Raw genomic sequence first — 15,575 nt, 5'->3', positions numbered from 1 at the left:
CATGATTACCAATTGCCTCCTGTTATCTCCTGTGTCTTAGAGGTTCTGCCAGTAACTATTGTCACTATAGGGGGCTATTTTTCACCAGTAATTGTGTAGGGTCCCGCCTCTTTGACAAGGAGAGGTTTCAAGCTTTTTTGTATTTGCTATTATGTCAGATCCAGCTAAATTTCATGATATTTGCAGAGAGTTTGTAGAAGTCATAAACATGACACTGGGGAAGATGAAGGGGGGGAGAACGGCATAAGACAGGGGCAGATAAAGGGGGGGGGGGGAGGGAGAACGGCATGAAACTGGGGACAGAGATGGAGGGGGGGGGACACATGAAACTGGGGGAGAGGAAAGGTGTATATAAAACTGGGGGAGAAATGGAGGGGGGGCATATAATTTATGGGTGACTGTAGGATTATACTATGTGGGAGCACATGAAAAATGACTGAGAATGGGCAGAGTCAACATAAAAATGGACAGAGCTAAATTTGCCACAGCGCGCCACACATTTTGTCCCTCTTTCTACTCTTCAAAAGTTGGTAGGTATGGCGTAAGTGATGCTTCACTCCTGTGTGATGTCACTCTCTTCACCCGCGCACAGCGGTGCACAGTGTCCTGACTTCCGCCTCCTCCACAAGGGGGCCCACTGAGGCTCTGTAGCCCAAGGGCCCATAAAAACCTGGAGCCGGCCCTGATGAAGTGTCAGGTATGACATTAAGTGGTGGTCAGCTTCCACTGGGGAACCTATGTTAGTTGCTGAATGATATACTGCATTTTAAAGTTGGACAGAGGCACTTTAGCCTCATCTTTAGGTCTTGTGTGGACTGGTTTAATGTATCGTAACTTAAGGACCTTTTCATAGGTAATGTATTGTTTGGTGTGCAGCTCTCTGTCTTTTACTTTATACTTCTTAACTCCTGCAAACAATGAAGAAACATGAAGACAAGAAGCAGTTAGGAGATTTCTTTGGCATGTGGAACAGCTATGCTGAATGTTACCCTGCAACGTAAGTGCTTACCGCAGAGTACGACTGCATTTAGTATTATTAGGTATTCAGGGTAACAGCTGCCCAGGAATATGGCTTATAAAACTGATGGAAAGAGAGTAAAGTTTTCAGCCTGCTCAGAGATCCTGGTCAGCTTCCTGGCAGCTGCAGCCTTAAGACATATTTACACGACAATGAATAATGATCGAGTGTCGTCCATGATTTTTAACAGACATCACATGGCAGCATTAAATTAAATGCGCGTGAATAGAGTGCCACTCACATGACCATTATTTTGAGCTCTGTTGTAACCTATTTTGTCCATTTTCATAGATCCCTCCATGCACTGAAATCCATGAAAACGAGTGCCCCTCAGGTGCAAGACCGCCATGTGAAATGGACATTTTTCACAGCTGTTTTGCACCTCAGTTGTGTGTTTGTAGCCTTTGGCTGGGAATATAGGGCGCTTTTTTGCTAAAGAACTGTGTGTAGTTCTTTAATTACAGTAGTGAGTCGCGCATGTTACTATACCACTGTCCTGTATGCTGAAAGGCAGTATACTAAAGGATTGCAGTGTACAGGTGACATGCACAGTAACATGGGCTGCTCGCTATTGCAATTAAAAAAAAAAAAAAAGATGAAGTTCTTCAGCAAAAAAAGCGCAGTGTAAACCCAGCCTGACACTTCAGATAATGATTGGCTACATTGCCTATCTATGTGAATGGTTATAGCGCCCGATCAGCGAGGCAGTTTTTTGGAAATAAAAGTTACATAGTCTGTGTAAGATGACAACTGATCGGCTGATCATGCCATGTACTTTGATTGTTAGGAACACTCTGTAAACTATTTGTATTCCGTGGACCCTTTTAACGGAAACAGAGTTGTTCATAGTTTTGTTAAAATGTATTGTAAGTCACTGACAGTCATACGTGCAGGTTACATGTAATATTTGTAGTATTCTATAACAATATGTTACTCGGTTTCCTTGAAGTATGGATGATATGGCAGTTGACAGTGATGAAGAAGTGGATTACAGTAAAATGGACCAGGTAAGAGAGAGCCAGAATTTTCATTACCCATCAATGTCATGTTAGTTTGTCTTTCAGGAGTTAAACATTGTTTGGATGCAGTGAGCACTGACACTGCGTTTATGTGGTGCTTTTTGAGCCTGATTGTATACGGTTAGGGCTAGTTCACACGTGAGTATAAGGGGAGGTTTTTGACAGCGGATTTCGCGTCCAAAACCTCCCCTTATAATGGTGGTCTATGGAGACCGCCGGGCTTCTGTTCTCCGCTAGCGGCGAGCTGCTGCTAGCGGCGAAAAGAAAGGACATGTCCTTTCTTCAGGCGGAAGCCGCGCAGGCTCAGCCACACGGCTTCCGCCCCCGGCAGCTCCCTCCTATGTCGGCTCATTCATTTGAGCCGACAGCAGAGGGTTAAGCCGCGACAGCGATGGTCGCGGCGGGCGGGTTTTGACAAGAGAGAGACGTGGCTCGCCGTGTCTCTCTCTCTGTCAAAACCCGCGCGGGCAGTTCACGTGTGAACTAGCCCTAAGTTTTTGCATTTAAAAAAAAACCCCTGCAAATATTTTCATTAAAAAAAAAAAAGTCATCGGTATTAGCTCTTATTCACATGTTGGTGCATTGATTTGCATAAGTGACTGTAAGCCAAAGCTAGCACTGGAGGATTCACATAGGTTAGGTAGGTATAATGGATAGATTTGCACTTGTTCTATTTTTTTAAACCTGCAGCTGGTTTTTGCTCACAATCACTTGAGAGTAAGGTCTAAGACTAGGGTGACTTTGACCACCACTCTCATTGATTAACCAAAGATCACTGTGTCATTCTGAAACATTAATGCAAGTGAATGGAGTCATATTGCAAATGTTGCGACTGTGGCTTGTAGTTGCAAAAAGAGTTGAACACTACTCAATGATTTTGCAGTTAGAACCTGTAGTTGCAGAACTTTCAGGATCACAATGTGTCTCCATTTGCTTACAGAGAGCGAGTCATATGGCAACATGGCAGTCTTTGATTGTGTGCTGGGAGTCGCGGCCAAAGTTGCAGTTTATCCTAAGCCTAAAAGTCTCAGAACGTACTTAGAAATAATAAATAACTGTGTGAAATCTCACATTATTTTCTTATTTCCTTGTTATTCATTTGTCTTGCATCATAATTAATTAATTTAATTAATAGAAAACCATTGGTATTCTTCTCCAAGGCAGTAGCTCTGCTCTCCAGTGTTGGCTTTTTAAAGAAGGTCAAATAACCCAATTTACTTTCCACCAATAGTAGAATAGAATTTTTATTCACTTTAGAATAGTTCACTAAATGATAACTACCCAGCTATGACTCTGAACTGTAAGGCTTCTCCCTCTGACAGTGCAGTGATATCGGTGGCAAAAACTAACAGCATCAGTATCCCTTGGACCAGAATGACAAAAATTATTCAATCAGGTGAATAGCCCCCATTCACATACAGTGAATTTAACCGGTTAAGGACCGCCGTACGTAAATTTACGGCCTGCGGTCCAGGTACCTAAAGACCGGACTATTGTAAAAATACGTCCTGTCTTTAGGTACCTATTTCGCGGGGGGAGGGGTGCGGGGAGGACGGGGGTTAGGTGTTACTAACACCTAACCCCTTCCTCAATAACGTCCAGTCGGAACTGAGTCCGACTGGACGTTTTAACCCTTTCGATCGCGCCGTGAAACATCACGGCGCGATCGAAAGGCATCCGCCGACAATTGAAGTTGATCGGCACCCCCCGCGGCGAGATCGGAGGGTGCCGATAGCAGTAAAAGGTAGTCTGGGGTCTGGCCAGTGACCCCAGACTGCCCGGAGCCCCCACATACCTGGTGATCCTGCCAGGACCTTCTGATGTCAGGCTGTGCGTCTACACAGCCTGACATCCTGCTACGGAATGCCATGTGGGACACCTGCATGCTGTGTCTCACATGGCATTCTATATCAGCAAAGTATTGCTGATTGAAGTGTCCTAAATGGACACATGAAAAAGTAAAAAAAAATGTAAAAATAAAATGAAGTGTATGAAAAAAATTAATAAAGTTATAAAGCCCAAAAATCCCTTTTTCTCAATAGAAAATGAATTATATAAAAAAAGAACTAAAAAGTAATAAAAACAATGCATATTTGGTATTGTCGCGTCCGTAACAATCTGTACAATAAAACTGAAATAATATTTAATGTACACGGCGAACGCCGGAAAAAAAACCCGGAAAAAACTCGCCGGAAGTAATGATTTTTCGCCATCTCACCATACAAAATATGCTATAAAAAGTGATCAAAAAGTCATATGCATCCGACAACAGTACCAATAAAAAGCGCAGGTTGTCCCGCAAAAAATAAGCCCTCAACCAACTCTGTCAACCGAAAAATAAAAATGTTACGCCTCTTAGAAGATGCGATGCAAAAAACATTGATTTATGTCCCCAAATGTGTTTTTCCTCTGCAGAACTAGTAACACATAAAAAAATACTATAAATGAGGTATCGCCGTAACCGTACCGACCCGCAGAATAAAGGGAACATGTTACTTATACTGTACGCTGCATGGAGCAAAATTAAAAAAGTAAAACTCAATGCCAGGATTGATTTTTTTTTTTTAAATCCAGCAAAAAAGGGTTAATAAAATGTATTCAATAAGATGTAGACACCCAAAAATGGTGTCATTACGAAATGCATCTCATCCCGCAAAGAATAAGCCCTTATATGGCCGCGTCACCAGAAACATAAAGAAAATATAGCATCTCACAATGTGAAGACAAAACCCTCAAAAATCGCCAAATTATTAGAACACAACTGGGTGCGTCATGTAGGGAATGTATAAGCAGTGTGAGCGGATATCAGGGGACACCCCAGATTTACAGCTTATGAGGGAACAGACACCAGAAGTGACCCCTAAAGTGACCCCCAGAGTGACTCCCCCAATCATAGGAGCTACGGGGACATAGTAGGGAATTTGGTGTTTGCAATGTCCTCCGCACAGCTTATACATTCCCTCTTCGCCATCCGCTGTGCAGTCACGTCCGGGATACTAATACTCACTACACCCCCTGATAAATTCTTTGAGGGGTGCAGTTTTCAAAATGGGGTCACTCCTGGTACCCCATGGAATCCACTTTTCTGGTACCTTACAGGCTCTACAAACATGACATCGCGTCCAGATACCAAACATCTGAATCTGTGCTCCAAAAGCCTCATAGCGCTCCTTCCCTTCTGCACCCTGCTGTACGTCCAAACTGCAGTTTATGACACATGTATGACACATGTATGACACTGGTGTACCCCCGGATAACGGACATAATGTCATATGTGGGTATAAACTGATACTAGGGCACAGCCGGACACAGAAGGGAAGAAGGGTCATTTGGTTTTTGGAGCACAGACGGTTTGGTTTTTGGATGCCATGACACTTTTGTAGAGCTGAAACGCCAGTAATTTGGAATCCCCTGATAAATTACCTTATTTTGGAAACTACACCCCTGAAGGATTTATCCAGGGGTACAGACAGCATTTTTAACCCCCAAGTGTTGCTATAACTTTATATATATATAACTATAACTGTAGTGGATTGTGAGAGGTGAAAATGACCATTTTTCCAGGAATACGTCCTTTCACTGCGTAATATGTTGTGCCCACCTTGTATCAGAGATGAACGCTCTAAAAGCTGTTGTGCCTGGGATACCCGTTTAACAGTTTTTGGAGTGTCTCTGCTGACATAAGTCGGGCACAACATGTTGCACACTGAAATGGCAAATCTGTAAAATTTTCATTTTTAACTTCTCTATCAGTTGCGATTTCATTTCTGGAAACTAAATAAATGCAACACTCAAGGGTTAAAAATTCTCGCTACACCACTTGATAAATCCCATGAGTGGGGTAGTGTCCAAAATGGGGTGACATGTCTGCGGATTCCACTTTATTGGCAATTCAGGGGCTTTGCAAAAGTGGCAAAAAAAACCAAACTGTGCTCCAAAAACCAAAATAGCGCTCCTTCCCTTCTGTCCCCGGTTGTGCCCAAACAGCCATTTCTACCCACATATGGCATTAAGTATGTTATCCGGGGCACACCAGTGTCATACATGTGGGCATACACTGCTATTTGGGTACCCAGCAGGGTGCAGATGTGAAGGAGCAATATGTGCTTTTGGAGTGCAGATTTAGATTCTTCGTTTTTGGACACCATGTCACATTTGCAGAGACCCTAAAATTGCCCCTACAAAATGGGGTCACTTCTTGGTGAATTCCAGTTTACTGGAACCTCCAGGGCTCTGCAAAAACATCATGGCGCCCAGAGGGTCCCTCTAAATCTGTACCCCAAAAGCTAAAACGCACAGTGGTCCTTCCCTTCTGAGCCCTGCTGTGTGCCCAAGCAGCAGTTTACACCCACATATATAATTTTTTGACCCCCGGGATGGCCCACTTAATAGTTTTAGGAGTGCAGGTCTCTGACAACACAAAGTGGGTGCAACGTATTGGGCACCGAAATGGCATATTTTTAAAAATTTCAATTTTCATTTTGTACATTAATTTTTGGGAAGCATTTTAGGCTCAAAATGATAATACCCCTTGATACATTCCTTGACAGGTGTAGTTTCTAAAATGGGGTCACTTTTGAGGGGTTTCCATTGTATTGATACTTTAGGGGCTCTGCAAATGCGACATGGCCCCTGAAAACTATTCCAGCAACATCTGCCCTCCAAAATCCAAATAGCGCTCTTTCCATTCTGAGCCCCAGCATGTACCCATACAGCAGATTTTGGCCACATATGGGGTATTGCCGTGTTCAGAAGAAATTGTGTAACAAACTGTGGGGGGCTTTTAATTCTTAAACTATTTGCAAAATTAAAACTATGGCGCTAAATGGACGATTTATTGGGAAAAAAAGTAATTTTCACGTCCCAATGTTAATAAAATCTGTGAAACACCTGTGAGGCCAAAATACTCACTCTACCCCTAGACAAATTCTATGAGGGGTGTAGTTTCCAAAATGGGGTCACTTATAGGGGGTTTCCACTGTATTGGTACTTTAGGGGCTCTGCAAATGCGACATGGGACCTGAAAAATATTCCAGCAAAATCTGCCCTCCAAAAGCCAAATAGCCCTCTTTCCATTCTGAGCCCCGCCATGTTCCCATACAGCAGATTATTACCACATATGGGGCATTTCCGTGTTCAGGAGAAATTGTTTAACGAACTTTAGGGAGCTTTTTCTCCTTTATCCTCTTGTGAAAATTAAAAATTTGGGGCTAAATTGACAGTTTGTTGGAAAAAAAGTAATTTTTCATTTTCATGGCCCAATGTTAATAAAATCTGTGAAACAGCTGTAGGGTCAAAATGCTCACTCTACCCTTTAATATGTTCTGTGGGGGGTGTAGTTTCCCAAATGGGGTCACTTTTAGGGGGTTTCCACTGTATTGGTTCTCTAGGGGCTCTGCTAATGCGACATGGCACCTAAAATTATTCCAGCAAAATCTGCCATCCAAAAGCCAAATAGCGCTCCTTCCATTCTGAGCCCCGCCATGTTCCCATACAGCAGATTATAGCCACATATGGGGTATTGCCGTGTTCAGGAGAAATTGTTTAACAAACTGTGGGGGGCTTTTACTCCTTTAACCCCTTGTGAAAATGAAAACTTTGGAGATAAAGTGACATTTTAGTAATTTTTCATTTACACATCCCAATGTTAGTAAAATCTGTGAAACAACTGTAGGGTCTAAATGCTGACTATACCCCTTGATGAATTCTGTGAGGGGTGTGGATTCTAAAATGGGGTCACTTTTGGGGGGTTTCCATTGTTTTGGTACTCTAGGGTCTCTGCAAATAAGGCATGGCGCTGAAAATTATTCCAGCAAAATCTGCTGTTCAAACACCCAGTGTCGCTCCTTCCCTTCCATGCACTGCCGTGTGGCCAAAAATCAGTTTACACCCACACGTGGGGTATTTCTGTGCACGGGAGAAATTGCACAATAAACTGTCAGATGCATTTTCTCCTTCAACCCTTTGTGAATGTGTTAATTTTGGGTCTAAATGAATGTATTAGTGAAAAAAAATGAAATGTCTAAATTTCACTGCCATATTATTTTTATTCTTATGAAATGCTTAAAGGGTTAACAAACATCCCAAATGCTGTTTTGAATAATTTGAGGGGTGCAGTTTTGAAAATGGGGTAATTTATGGGGGTTTCTATTATACAGGCCTTTATAATTACTTTCAGAACTGAAGTGGTCCCTAAAAAATTGGTTTGGAGAATTTTCTTGTAAATCTGGAAAATTGCTGTTACACTTGTAAGCCTTGTGACGTCCAAAATAAATTAAAAGACAATCAAAAGATGATGCCAATATAAAGCAGAGATATGGGAGATAATATTTATTCATGTATTTGGATGGTATGACTATCTGCCTGAAAAGTAGAGAATTTCACATTTTGAAAATTGCAATTTTTTTCAAATTTCCATCAAATTTCCTAGTTTTTTTATAAATAAATGCAAAAATATTGATTAGTGTTTACCACTAACATGAAGTATAATGTGTTACGAGAAAACCATCTCAAATTCATTTGTGTAAGTTAAAGCGTCTCAAAGTTATTGCCATTTAAAGTGACACATGTCAGTTTTGAAAAAAGAGGCCTGGTCTTTAACATACTTTTGGGCCTGGTCCTTAACCGGTTAATGCAGCCGTGTGACAACTGGTTAACACTGTCATGTCCCATGGGAAAGTCGGGCATGATGTTCAGGGTGCTTCCCATAGAGGGCATCATAACAGAGGCACTGTCTCCCTGTTTACATCTTGGGAGACAGATCTGCATATTCTTCCCATGTCCCATGTGCATGACGGAATTTGTGCTAGAAAATCCAGTCCATAATGATCTATGATGATCCATGACAGAGACCAATGTGAGAGATGAAACTCTCTCTACAGCTTTGCAAATTATATAAGTAAATAAAATAAAAGAATAAAGCCTTAAAGAGCCCCTGTAAGCAAAATACAAATGAATGAGATAGGGTTGGTTGCATTAACTTATTTATTTTCTTTAGATTTGCACAAGTTTTGGGCATGTGATATAAGTGACTACTAAACATTATTTTTACACCCCCTTCCCCTTTGTAGGGCAATAAAAAAGGACCATTGGGACGATGGGACTTTGATACCCAAGAAGAATATAGCGAATACATGAACAATAAAGAGGCTTTGCCCAAGTGAGTAATTGTTAAAGTATTATAATATATCGTAGATATCATGATATATGTAATTGTGCACACCTCATTTATGTCATCCTGGCACATGTTCAACATAAACTCACAGCTACGTTTCAGTTTTGAGTAATGTCCTTGGGAAAAGTTAGACACTTTTCCAACTGGGTAGAGGCAGCTGAAATATTTTTGAAGGGGATAAAAGTGTGTTTTGTTTTTTTTTCCTTTTGGTCTATTTTTGCATTCATTTGCATTTGCAATAGACACCCTGTGATAAGCTTAATGCAAAGGAACTGGCAAAATATCGAACATCCAGTGTGGGCAACCCTTTTTCAAATAGTCACTCATAGCAATATAGAAATGTATGCTGCTGTGTATTATTATTATTATTCAAACAGTTGTAAATTGAGGGCTGACCAGACTGTTTATTGTCACATGCAATACATATTTTTAGGTCAATCATGTTGTATTTTTAACATCCTGCATACATTTTTTTGTTATTTAGAGCTGCATTTCAATATGGTATTAAGATGTCAGAGGGACGTAAAACAAGACGCTTTAAGGAGACCAATGAGAAAGCAGAACTGGACAGACAATGGAAAAAGATTAGTGCGGTAGGAAAATTGTTTATATCCTGCCATTAACTTCCAATTTACTAATATAAGGTCTGTCCTTTTTTTGTATATCTGGAAAAGAAGGGTGGTGACTGACTATGGGGCAGATTTATTCAGACTGCCATTTTCTAGTTTTTAAGGCCCCAGCTGGAGCAGGGGTTACCTGGATTATTATCAAGAACCTTTGGCGTCTTAATAAATCAGGTGCATGACCGCCTATGTTCATACAGAACAGGGGAAATAGCACATCTTTGCTGCAGGAAAGGGCCTAGATGGGATAATATGTTCCCTATCACTGTACTTGGCTGTGGCTATAGTGGCATCCAATCCGCAGGTCACCAGTGCTTTCAGTTATGTAGAAGTGAAACGCCAATTAGCTTCAGCTATATACAGTTAATGTCCGTATGGTTCTGCTGTTCCTGCACCGCCAATAATGATAATCAGTTAAACTTATGCAGTGTTTAACTTGCACTGAACTCAAAGTATCGGCAGCCTGGGGACTGGATGTGGTTATAGCCACAGTAGGTACACTGTGTGTCACCACCCTAAAAATCTAGTGCAAAAAGAAAAAAAAACAAAAAACTTTTGAAACCATTGACGCCAACTATAATTTTCTGGTATTGAATATACTATAGTTTTCATTTTCAGAATTTCTATATATCTCATTTCTAATTCATTCGTTTGTGTTAGTCTATTATTAGTTACACCAATCAGTAATGTGTCTTGTAATGCTAATGACTGTGTACTCTGTCTAGATCATTGAAAAACGCAAGAAGCTGGAGGCTGATGGGTGAGTGTTTGTTTGCATCTGAGGGATATTGAAGGATATAGTTGGTCAAATGACACTAAATATCAGTCCGTTTCCACCAAATATCTTCTATAAACTGTACTAAACATAACTAAGCAACAGTTCCCATTATACAAATTTACCTTTCACAAACTGTACTCCCGAGATACGTTCTCCATTTACCTTTACTGTACACATCTTTAGATGCAGTTTTCACTTTGCATTTTGCTGCTTTTGTAGCCAAATCTAGAAATGGATCCAAAATAAGATAGGATTAATCCATAGATATTCTTTCCCCTTAAGTGGGTTCCTCTTCTGTGTTTAGCTTTAAAAAAAATAAAATAAAATCTGTATTGAAACTGCAGTGTCAACTGGGCCTAATGGATCAACTTTAAAGGGTTTCCTAGCAAAGGCAAAGTATCGTAGATGTGGCTGTCACTCCACTCACTCAATCTTGCATTCACTCCGACTGCACCTGGCTTGGCAGGATATCTGATCTTGTGATTGCAGGAAGTCAATAGCCTCAACATACACAAATCATACAATACCTGGATGGTATATACATAAGCAATTCAATTCACAAATGATAAAAATACAAAAAATTCGCTAATGATATATACACAATTGGGCTTCTTTCATCACACTAGGTTATTGTAAATGAACTGTATTACCACTGGTAAGCCTTGCAACCATAACATCAGGACATAATAAAAAGTTTTAGCCACCAAGTGTTTTTGAGCTCATTTGAGCAGATCGATGAAACAGTCTAAAACTGGCTTTGTTGCCCTTAGCCAATCACAAAGCAGCATTAATTTTCCAAGAACATGGTAAAAATTCAAAGGTGCGCTGTGATTGGTTGGTATGTGCAACAGAGACTTTTTCCTTTTTAGACAGTTCCATAAATCTGCCCCATTGAATACAATCGCAGATCTGAAAATGAGAGAAATTAAAATATTAATTTTAAATTAAATGATTCATCAATAAGAGAAAACTAGTGTAGATGAGATAATAAATTCCTCACGGTTTGTTTTAGGGTGCATTCACACTGAGTAAACGCTAGCTTATTCTGAACGTAAAACACGTTCAGAATAAGCGGCGTCTAAAGCAGCTCCATTCATTTCTATGGGGGCGGGGATACGAGCGCTCCCCATAGAAATGAATGGGCTGCTTCTTTCACTCCGTGCAGTCCCATTGAAGTGAATGGGGAGTGCCGGCGTATACGGCAAGCTCTGCTCATGCCGGAGTGTACACGCCGGCACTTCCCATTCACTTCAATGGGACTGCACGGAGTGAAAGAAGCAGCCCATTCATTTCTATGGGGAGCGCTCATATCCCCGCTCCCATAGAAATGAATGGAGCTGCTTTAGACGCCGCTTATTCTGAACGTGTTTTACGTTCAGAATAAGCTAGCGTTTACTCAGTGTGAATACACCCTAAGACTGTTTTCACAAAACTGCCCCGACATACATTAGGCCTTGCTCACACATTGCAGATTGATACAAAGAAAGTATATCTAAAACAGAAGAAGTCTGCTTCTCTTCTCTGGATGACTGCACATGCAAATGTTTAAATTCGTGCTGTATGAACAAGACCGTAGAAATTCTCCAAAGTCTTCTACAAAGAATAATTTAGATGTACAGGGTGGGCATAATATAACCTCAGGTGTTTGGAGTCGTGTGCAGGCTGACCCAATGGACGGAATTGCCTGAAAATTTGTATGTGTGCTAATCAGATCTGTGTGTTGACCGTTCCATTCAGGTAAAAATGCGCTTCTTCGCTCCACAGGATATTCCATGGCCAATTGGTATACACTTCCACTCTGGCCAGAAACATTAATGCAAATGTCATGCGGGCGTCATTGTCACGAGGAAGCAGTTGGTGATTTTTAGGTTTTTGTTTTTTTTTCATGCCGTCCGTTTCCCCTTGCCTTGATTAGCACACGTACAAATTTTCAGGCAATTCCGCCCATTGGGTCAGCCTGTACACGACTCCAAACACCTGAGGTTATATAATGGCCACCCTGTATTTACATAATCCAGGAAATCACTTTCCAACAGGCAATTTCTTGAATGAAGAATTTCCCTCCATGTCTCTGTTCAGTCATTGAAACACTCTTGCTTTATTGTAGAGTTTGTCATCACTGGGACATGACGTGCCCCAGGACAAGTCAGTGATATCTTTGTGTCCATTGCACAACTGATCCAATACAGTGTTGCGGCTTCTGTTGCAATTGAAGCAACAAAGCTAATGTGAACAGCTCTTATATATAGGGATAACAGAGAATTCATTCATAGGAATCAGATACTGCAGGTGTCTACTATGTGGGATATTACTTATGAACTTGCTTACACTTCATTTTGTCTTATGTAATATTTCAAGTTAACTAATTGAAAGTCTTTTCTTTTATTTTCAGGGTTGAAGTGAAAAGGCCAAAATACTGAAGCTGAACCTGTAACCAATATTTGTTATATTAATTGTTTAGACTTGTATTAGGACGCTTTCTAAAGTAGCGGTAACTGCATCAGGCCAAAACCCAATTATACAGTGTAATCGTGTCATCATTGGCGGTCTCATACGGACTTTTCTGCATTACAATGCAGTTTTGATGTCTTGATAACATTGAAGCCAGCTATTTTATACGAGGAAGCAGATCATTGCGTTATCTCCTTAATGAAAACTTGTTGGAATAAGTGAAAGTCAAGAGTTTGACATAAACCTTACAATGTGTTATACATTGGCGGTAGATTAATCTGATTTATTAAAGAAATGTTGTGGGTTACTGCACGTTAATCTTAATGTTTCCTTGATTTATGTTATTCCTTGTCGGGATTCTCAGCGCCCAGTATTGTGTATCAGAGTTTATTAAATGTTATGACACATTTATCTGTGTAATTTCATCTTCAAAACTGAGTTAAAGTTAAAAAAAAATAGTGTCTGAATGTTTATCAGAGTTAAAGAGGTTATGCTACAAAATTATAGAAGGGTAGAGGATAAATACCTAAGTGGTGCGGGGTCTGACTACCGAGAACGGCGGTCCTCTCTCTGACATCCATCCCCCCCTCTATATGTCTGGTAGTAGAAGGCACTCCCGTTCCCATCAGTGGGAGTGGTGGAGATAGCTGAAGTACACCTTAATAAAAATTTAGGACAAAAAAAGTTCCCATACATAATTCCTTTTGTCAACAGAAAAAAACAAATCTGGTGCTGAAGAAGTAATGGCTCCAACCAGTCTGTAACCCCTCTCCGACAGGACCCCTCTACTTTCCCCAGTGTTATGAGCAGCAGTTGGTACAACCTTCAGGACCTGTGCTAACAGAATCATCACTGTGTAAGGTCCTGGAAGATACATAGTATTTATCGTGAGCTCTGCAGTGTTTTGCAGAAACATAGATTGTAAGCTCTTGTGCACTCTCACTCCAATTGTGTGAATTGATTTATTACTCTGTAATGTCTCATTTTGTCTGTACATAAACCCTGTGATTTGTGAAGTGCTACGGAATATGTTGGCTCTATATAAAATAAAAGTATTATAGACCAGAAATGGACCTGGCTGCAGGTACTAGGCACGGGTATAGGCGCTAGACGTGGATGACAGCATTAGCAGGTCTGAGTCTACTTCCACGACTACATTGCATAACTAAAAAAAAGTTACTTATGACCACCTGAGTTGTATTTTCGCCCAAACATGCATTTCACCCTTTAAGGACACAGGGTAGTTTGGAACTTTAATGCTTGGTGACTTTTTTTTTTTTTTCCATATTTTCCTTATACACCTACTATAATGTGTAGACTAATATGCACATAGGGACACCGAACATGTATCAAAGAGGTGACCCTGCGAGTACCCGAAGATATTGGAGGGGTGAGTAAGCTACACTCCCTGCATCTCCTTGTTGCTAGGCCCTATCTCCAGTGGCCCCATATTCCCACTGTTTGCCACCTAATGTCCCTCCAAATACACAGCCTACTGCGGTACTGTGCCCCTCCAAGTTCTTACATGCTGCAGCACAGCATCCATTCATGTTGGTCCCAGCCATGTTCCCTAGTAGTTGCTGTTACTGTGTCACTTTTGGGGTGTCCATGGGCTCCTCTCCAATGAAGGTGAAGCTCCCAGGCCCTTTTCAGCCCTTACTCCTTTTTGGTACCCTCTGCATCAGTCCTTCCTGCTGCAGCTTGGTTGAATTTATTTAGTCCCGGGCTCCTGCTGGGCCTTGGTAGTATTTAGCCCTGCCTCCTTCTAGTGAAGTGCCACTACTTCCCTGCAGTTCAGGTTTTTTCGCCTGACTCTAGAGGGAGTTTCTCTCTCCTCTGTCAGAGCAGGAGCAGACTTTTGTGAGGGTGGGAGGGGCCTTCCTTTCTTGCTTATGATGAATTCTGAGCAGGCTTTTTGGGTTGGAGGGGGCTTTCCCTTACCATACAGATCTTTAGGCGGCGTTCTGCCCTCTTGAGCAGATTGATATAACTCCCAGTGTAGCCCTTTCCTTGCTACAGTGGCTCCTCTTCGCTGCCTATCTCTGCCACAGGCTTGTAAAGTCTATGAATATGGGAGAGAGGCCTGATGTAAGGGTATGTTCACTCTTTTTTTATTGCAAGCTGAAAAAATCTGCTTCAGAAATTAGGGAATGGATTTTTGATGCATTTTTTTTTTCTTTTTAACTCTAACACATTGTATGGATCTGGAAACTTCTCTTTAGAAAAAAAATGCTAGCAGTTTTTCCACCTCCTATTGACTTCAATGGGTTTTTCAAGGCGGAATCTGCCTGAAGAAGAGACGTGTTGCTTTTCCCCCCCCCCCCCCCTTTTTACTGCTAGTTGAAAAAAATCTGCTACTGACTCCCATTGAAATGAATGGGAGCCTTTATTTTAGGCAGATTTTGAGGTAGATTCCTTCGTCAAAATATGCCTGCAAAAAACTATGTGAACATACCCAACGGGCCTGGAGTAAAAAAAAAATGTATAGGAATAGATTTTATTTATTTTTTTA

The 15,575-nt window shown here is 41.1% G+C and overlaps 1 protein-coding gene across 1 annotated transcript in view; it reads left to right on the top strand.

Annotated features, from left to right (window-relative positions):
• The window catches only part of IK (IK cytokine), a 32,818-nt gene extending 19,343 nt beyond the window's left edge, over positions 1 to 13,475 (top strand). The window contains exons 15-20 of the mRNA XM_075274779.1: positions 918 to 997; positions 1,968 to 2,025; positions 9,108 to 9,196; positions 9,696 to 9,804; positions 10,560 to 10,594; positions 13,005 to 13,475. Of these exons, the coding sequence (XP_075130880.1) occupies positions 918 to 997; positions 1,968 to 2,025; positions 9,108 to 9,196; positions 9,696 to 9,804; positions 10,560 to 10,594; positions 13,005 to 13,032 (399 nt within the window). The 3' untranslated portion in view covers positions 13,033 to 13,475. The remainder of the gene's footprint in view (positions 1 to 917; positions 998 to 1,967; positions 2,026 to 9,107; positions 9,197 to 9,695; positions 9,805 to 10,559; positions 10,595 to 13,004) is intronic.
• Positions 13,476 to 15,575: the final 2,100 nt, after the last annotated feature.

Source organism: Leptodactylus fuscus, chromosome 5 (genome assembly GCF_031893055.1).
Source record: "Leptodactylus fuscus isolate aLepFus1 chromosome 5, aLepFus1.hap2, whole genome shotgun sequence".
Taxonomy (NCBI): domain Eukaryota; kingdom Metazoa; phylum Chordata; class Amphibia; order Anura; family Leptodactylidae; genus Leptodactylus; species Leptodactylus fuscus.
The sequence above is the reverse complement of the archived record's forward strand: the minus strand, read 5'-3'. Positions and strand labels throughout refer to the sequence as shown.